The sequence below is a fragment of the Lissotriton vulgaris genome, chromosome 8 (genome assembly GCF_964263255.1).
Source record: "Lissotriton vulgaris chromosome 8, aLisVul1.2, whole genome shotgun sequence".
NCBI lineage: Eukaryota > Metazoa > Chordata > Amphibia > Caudata > Salamandridae > Lissotriton > Lissotriton vulgaris.
The window spans coordinates 1,355,674,353-1,355,682,062 of NC_141696.1; the positions used below are offsets into that span (position 1 = coordinate 1,355,674,353).

Consider the following 7,710-nt stretch of genomic DNA (forward strand, 5'->3'; position numbering starts at 1 on the left):
ACCTCAAAACAGTGACATCGAGTGTGCCCCCAGGTACAGGGATCAACAGGGGGCATCATTGGTGCCCCTAGGCCACCATTTGGTGGCCTAGCACCCCTTGTGCACTGCTGGGGGTCCCCAAAGACAGTTTACTTGCCACACAAAGGCAGTGGAAAACTGCCATCATACTCCCTCGGCCGGAAAGAGTCAACCGGGGAAGAATTGAAGTGTTTCCGGGTGGCAAACGGGGTCTCCGAGCTTGTTGGAAGTCATCCGGAAAACCGAGTCGGATTACTTCCTAACCGAGCCCATCAGAATGGCTTGGTTGAAAAGGAATCTGAATGGGCAGGTCCGATGTGGTTAGAATGGATCCGACAGAGTGTCGGAGTCATTCCTAACCGCATCGGAATCTGGCACAGAGTGTACAACACCATAGCCAGTTTGGTATTAGTGATAGTTTACGCTGCTGGTGTTGTATCTCCTGCTGCAGTTTAGTTTACTTGGCAGGGCACTGCTCCTCAGTGAATTCCTATTGGCCGTGAGTGGTGGGAACGATGATTGCCATAATCCACAATGAACAGGAATTCACCCCTTTCGCTGCACTACTAGTCTATGTGAAGAACATTTTGAAATCATATAGGAAAGGGAAAGCAATTGACATGCTGTTGGGAAAGTGGAGAGTTGATATGATATGGTGGGCTTAAAGATTGAATAATGCGTAATGAATTGTGCAAACTTTAGTCCCCAATGTTGCTCTCAGCATCTCAACCAGGGATATTTGGGACCTACTTCATATGTACTTGATGAACCAAGCTGAAGCGTCGAAAGCAGTGTTGCACATGAATTGGTAAACAAAAGGCAGGACTGGGATATTGTACTACTGGATGGTTAATGCAACCTGCTGATATGAGTTTGTTTTGGGGATTATGACCATAATGTCACCTGCAACAATAAACCAATGTATTAAGTCATCATAGTCCTAACCAATGCGTACATGTATAATAACTGATGCAGAATTGTGTGTGACTGCCCGTCCATTGACAAAAAAGTTGCAAATAAAAAACATAAAGTTGATTTCGAGTTTTCTGTTCTGAAAATAAATATTGAATGACATTGCTAAAGAACACATTGGTTTGTTAGAGATAATTGTTATTGTCACAAAAAGAAAATAGCGCAGTGCAATATTTGTGCAAATTTGCTGTATTGTGAATTATGTTTTATGATCCACAAAAGTATAAGTAGTTAAAAAATGTGTGTCAGTTATCTAGTCCAAAGAAAGGTTTTATCCGCTGAAGCTCAATACTTAATTCATACAAAATTACAAAATTAGAAAATTGGAAAAATAATGTTTTCGATGTGTAACTGTAGCTTTTTTTGTCTAGAGAAACTTAGTAGTGTCTAAAAGATACATTTAAATGACTTCTGTTATGAAACAATTACTTTTTTATAATTCATATTTTAGTAGCTGAAACATACTTCAATAGTGAATGGTGAATTTTGACCATGTAAAGGAACCTCTTAAAACCATGCTTTGTGTACTTGAAAGCCTCAATTTGTAATTAACTCGTTTCTGTTGGGCTTCCACTGTGGTGGCGATATAGGAACTTATTAGGAGTTTGGCGGTGCAGGGTGCGGCCGTTTTTAGGTCGAGCCTGGGAACACGCATCCGAAGGATGCGGTCCAGGTGGAGAACTATAGCTAGCTGACTCGGGGGAATGACGGACAAGAAACTGCCACGCGCTTCTCCCCGGCTGGATTCAGCTGCGTGCATGCGCACCCACACTCACGCATGCGCACATCACAGCCACACGCATACACAGCCACACGCATACACAGGCACACCCCCCCCCACCCCGCACCTACACACACACTAGCGCACCTACACGCACACACAGAGACCACCCACACACACACCAGCGCACCTACACACATGCACGCACACATACAAAGACCCCCCTCCCCCCGCCGCCGCCGCAATCGCACACATACACACACACACCAGCACCGGACCCCACTCACCGGCTACGCAGGATATCTCTTCTCTGGGGCGGCCCCGGGGCTCTTCGTAGCTCACGGGAGCCCCGGGCCGCGGGAGGACTCGGCTTCTTTGCTCCATCCCGGCGGGCAGCCAATCATAGCCCAGCAGCAGGCGGGACTTCCTTCTTTTTTCTGGCCCGGCCTACGTCTTCTCTCCCATTGCCTGGCTTCCTGCCTCAGGGGTCCGCCAATGGCAGCGCGGCCCCGAGCAGGGAGGCGGGCACAGCGTTTCCTCTAACACATAATACAAGTCCGTATCGTGTTGCTTCTGCAGAGCAGTGTTTACATTTTTTAGCTGTGGGGCATTTTTTTCTGTAAATGTAGGGAGCACCCGTGTCAACAAAGCAGGTAGCAGCGAAAGAGCCGCGTTTCTCTACCAGGCGAAGGGCTCCGCTAGGCAGGCCCAGACTGTCCTCTGAAATAAGATGCATTTTATATTACTCTGACTAGTAACGGGGCAGATGCACGCAGCCCTTATTATTTAAAAACGGCTTTATGTCGAGTAAATAAAGCGTAATAAAGCAGACGCTGCTTTTATAGCTACCCACCGCTTCTTTTTCACAAATCATTCCGATCGGGCCGCATAAGGAGACAACATAAATCTAATTTGAAAATAGGCCTAGGAATTACTGGCATGTGGAAGCCGCGCAGGCGGCTGGCTCTGCGGCATGCAGGCCGTGTCCTCGCCTCCCCTGCGTGCCTGAAGAGGGGGGGGGGTTACGTTGTATTAAACGGCTCTTGCATTTGCACAGCGCTGTGATGCAGCAAATGCAGTATTAATATCCATTAGAAGATGAGGAAATTCATGCCGGCGCTCATGGATGCGCTCGGGCCGTGCACTCTGCCGACCACCACCCACCGGTGACGAGGCCGCGGACAGCGCTACATTCTGTGCTCATCGGAAAGACGCTATTTGAAACACACGCCCAGTTTCACCCTGATCCCCACATGGCAGCGCCAGGCAGCTTGTCTTGGTGGATCTTACGCAATTCAAACGTCTTGTTTAACTGACACAAGGAAGAGGGGTGCACAGCTGCCAGGATGTAGTATGCGTTGGCGACTTTTGTGAAAGTGTGGCAGCTGTTTTAGGAAGAGTGGCGGCGGTGTGGACGGGGAGGAGGTCGGTATTTGAGCTCGCAAGGCCCTGTGCTCGTCGTAGGCTTATGAACTTGATCTTTGAGTAAAGTGCAGTACATGTTTAATGCATCTGGTGTGAGTTCCTTGCAGCACTCTGAGTCCTGGGTATTCTCCAGTTGTTACCGGCGGGGAGGGCACGGCCGGAAGAGGGCATTGTCGGAACGCTGAGAGGGTCCTGCCAATAGACGCCGCGGTCCCCTGTGCCCTCAGAGGGGGTAGGGTCGGCTCTTATAGGGCGCTGATGTTTTATGGCACGTACTTTTGTCCTCATCCGTGAAACCAGCGCTTAATAGGACGGAAGCTTACAATACCTCGGGCTCGTGAGCTGTTAGTGACACATTCCCGAAAGAATGATTACAGGGTGACACAGAAAAAGACAGGGTATTAGCACTACTCGAGGAAGCGTTTAGAGAAAGAAGCACGCGCTTAGAGGTTTAAAGTCTTTAATTAACGAGCACTAGAGATTATGTAGTTATCGAGACTGGTCAAATGATGTGAATAAAAAGCCATGGCCGGTTAAGGGCAGTTCCCTACTCGCACGGCATTGGTAAGGTCCCAACTCTTAAATGACTCTCACTTTATCCCCCTTAAATAAATACGTTGAGCATTATTAAGAAGGGCACGTGGGAAGACAAAATTAACATGTCACCCATCGGGTATTGGAAGGACCTGGCAGGAAACAGGAAAGAACAGCAGAATATGTTCTATACACTCTATGGAATAATCTAAAATGTGACCCCGCAGTACCAAAGACAGAAATGTATTTTTTCAAACTGAGAAAAAAAATCAAGTACATTGTAAACCCACTAATTTGTCAGTGAATGAACAGAGGCGGGGTTTGCACAGATGTTGAGCACGTGGGCCGGAGATAGGATATCCAGTGTCCGATTTCAAGTACCAAAGGTTGTAAAGGAACATTAATGAGAAGCCCCCAAATATCAGGGCGTGAACCAGCTGCGGGAATTCAGTTGAGATATTTCATGCCATTATTATCAAGATATACACCCCTGAGAAAGAAAGCCGGTGCCACTAGAATTCCAGGGATAGCTTTAGGATGAGTCACTGAGCTTTTGTCAGCCAATCAGATCAAAAAGTATATGAGTTTCTATACAGACGATAAACTTGCTAAATAGTTCAACAGATTGAGCGTCGAGTCATAATTGGCAAATGGTCCAGGTTGTGTGTAACTCTTACTCCTGGTCATGGCTTAATCTTAACTACCAGCACTTTGCACTCTGGGACCCATTGGCCACGCTTCTGATGGGGCAAGGGTGGGTGGGTATCCTCAACACATGTTGGGTGGTCGGAGCAAGCACCTGGCAGTAATATATAGAGTGAGGGTCAAATGGTATATGCTGTAGCCTGTAACTACATCCGTCCGTCCATCCATCCAGCCATCAGTACATCCTTCCATCCATCCATCCGTCCGTCTTACCGTCCGTCCATTCATCGATCCATGTATTCGTCCGTCCGTCTTTCCATCCATCCAGCTATCCGTCTGTTCATCCAGTATGTAGTATCCTTGCAGACAGTTTGTCTGCTCTTTCTACAGTATCCATCTAGATGTCAATAAGCTGCACCAACAAACCCACCACATCTGGTACCCTTTGTTCAAACTACAAAAACCATCCGCATAGCCAATAAGCAATATACATCCACTCTGTCTGCTCTCTGGCCACTCCATCTATCCATCATCCCATCCATCCATTTACTCATCCTATCCATCTATCGCCCTCACTCTATCTATAGCCCTCACTCTATCTATAGCCCTCACTCTATCTATCGCCCTCACTCTATCTATCGCCCTCACTCTATCTATGTATCACCCGCACTCTATCTATGTATCGCCCTCACTCTATCTATGTATCGCCCGCACTCTATCTATGTATCGCCCGCACTCTATGTATCGCCCGCACTCTATGTATCGCCCGCACTCTATGTATCGCCCGCACTCTATGTATCGCCCGCACTCTATCTATGTATCGCCCTCACTCTATCTATCGCCCTCACTCTATCTATCGCCCTCACTCTATCTATCAAATGGTTAAAATAAGTTCTTCAATGTTTCAAGCTTTATTACAAATGTCACAAAAAAGATGTTAATATTTCACTTCTGTTCTTGTATTTTCGTCACAATAAAATACACTGAACATAATCACAAAAGTTGTTTACAAAAGTTTAAGCTATTGCCATTACAAATTACAATAACTTTTATTTAAGTATTAATTATTAAAAAAAATAAAAGCCATTGTTATTTGTAATATCAATACATCCAAGTCACGTAAATACAACACATATTGCATTACAAATGCTATAGGTGTCACATTTGCAAAAGTTAAATATATTGCCATTGTAAATGCCAAAGCTATTAATTTCGCTATTTTCAAAACCAAGACATAAATAAAAACATTGCCATTCACAATACCAATAGCTCAAACTTTCCTAATGCGAGACCTATTGCATTGTAAATGCTTGTTTGTTACAGGGGGTCGGTTTTGCAGCAGTGATGCAATAGCAGCCCCTAGTAACAAAAGCAGCAGCTCTGCAGCAGGAGCCGTGTTTCCACGCCCGACGAGAATTTTGAATTCGAGGAAACATAAAGGGCCTGTTTATTTTACAAGAAGATTTTGTCTGCCTTCTGCCACGAATGCATCTGAGTGAAAGTCTAGGTCAAAAGAGGAATTACAGGGGAAATCAGAAACGGATTTATCAACGTCATCAGTAATTCCTAATTTCTGGACGCAACCAAAGCGTTCCACTTGTAATCACTGTTAAATCTACCCCCGGAGTTACCAATATACCCACGGCACTGGCAACTTTTGGGCGGAATTTAACAGACAGAAATCTGTGCCACTTATAACGAGGGCAAAAGTGAGAAGTGAAGCTGCTGTTTATAACTTACATCTCATTTATTTTCCAGGATTAGTCCTGGGCAGCTAAAGAATGGATATTGTAACACATCATCTCATTACAAGTAACATCATTTGTAAATGGACTTTTGTTTTATCGTTATACAGTTTATTACAGAATGAAAACTGCACGTCAATCACGTTTTATTATATAAATGGATTAACTAAATTGTTCATATATTTAATAATTGAATAAAAAAAACAATGAAAACAGAATCTTGAACCTACTGGACACAAGTTAAAAAATACATTTTAGAATGTGCCCTCTAAGCCGGAAGTGGCTTTCCTTTATGGGAGATCCATCGCACGTGAATAATAATGTGAACTTAAAGACAAAAAGCGTGTTGGACAGTTTTCCTTTTCTATCTCAATAAGTGTTAGAGTCTCAGTGTCACAGCAGTTAAAGGTTCATCACAACTCCTTGTGGTTGGTTTGGTAGAATAGCCTTTTCTTTTTGAGAAATTGGCATCATCATATATAGACATTTTACAAACTTTAAAAAAGGAGACATTTCCAAGGTGTAATACGAACCCCTCTCGGTGACTTCGAAGGAGACCCCGCTATCCCGACAGCTCCAACCTCATGGGACAGGCTCTGACCCCTGGCTCGAACCCGGGCTCGCCCTGTCATTTTGTCTGGAAAGTAGGAAGAACATGGATTTAAAAATGGTCACTGGTGTTTAGATCTATATTAGTTTTGAAAATTGGTAATTTGTATAGCCACTGTCAGTAAAATTGTCCCTGGGCACAGACATTATGAGACCTGTTATTCAATTAGGGCGTGGTCGTTCCGTCAGCCTTGAATGTTCAGAGGATATGTCAGTCCTACCAGGCCTATACCGAACTTCTGCCAAAAAGGGCGTTATTTACCCAACCCTTCATGAAAAGACTAACTAACGCGGTGTTTTTCATTCGTTGATGCCAAAATCAAAGGGGAAAACTTTAATGGTATATTGCATAAATGATTTTTGGGATACATACATAAAATAAATAAATACGAATAAATGTAACTAACGGTATGCGTACTGCCGCTCAATATTTAAGCGGGTAACTGCAGCCAACTTGACCAGGAACTGCAAACATAATGGGATTATACATTCTCGTGTGCGCTGTGAAGAATCTAGTATGTGCAAATGAAGTGCAGTGTGTGCAAACAGGGTACAATAAGCAATTCACAGACATGGATGCTCTGCTTCAAAGGGCACTGAATGTTTTCTTACCTCCAATCCTAGGACCAGCCTCTGATGTTTGTTTAGGAGGAAGATGCTGAATCAGCTATAACGCACCGCAGGTCCACCTGCTGCCACGCCCAGCGACCCACGTGTCAGTTTCAACACGCCCGCCCCCGCGGAAACCCCGCCTACCGCGTAAACCTGCTGGGCTCAAAGTGACGCACTGCTCTGACCACGCCCACGCAAGCACCGCCTACCAAGCGCGGGAATCTAGCACGTGCAGCCGCAAACCAACTGCACTAGGAAGCAGCTGTCAACGCCCAAGCTGTTAAGGGCCCTGTCAGTAAACGTCTGTCGGTGCCCCTACCTCAGCAGACATCTGTATGTTTGAAAACTGCCCTCTCCTGAACTAACACCACAGCCACCAACGTGCAAAACAGAACTAATGGGGTTACCCAATCAGAGCTAGGAACCCAA

The 7,710-nt window shown here is 45.2% G+C and overlaps 1 protein-coding gene across 1 annotated transcript in view; it reads right to left on the bottom strand.

The window, feature by feature from the left end:
• PIWIL4 (piwi like RNA-mediated gene silencing 4) overlaps window positions 1–7,349 on the bottom strand; it is a 376,427-nt gene extending 369,078 nt beyond the window's left edge. The window contains exons 1-2 of the mRNA XM_086933498.1: window positions 7,282–7,349; window positions 6,594–6,697 (exon numbers count right to left, since the gene is read on the bottom strand). Coding sequence (XP_086789624.1) covers window positions 6,594–6,692 — 99 coding nt within the window. The 5' untranslated portion in view covers window positions 6,693–6,697; window positions 7,282–7,349. The remainder of the gene's footprint in view (window positions 1–6,593; window positions 6,698–7,281) is intronic.
• Window positions 7,350–7,710: the final 361 nt, after the last annotated feature.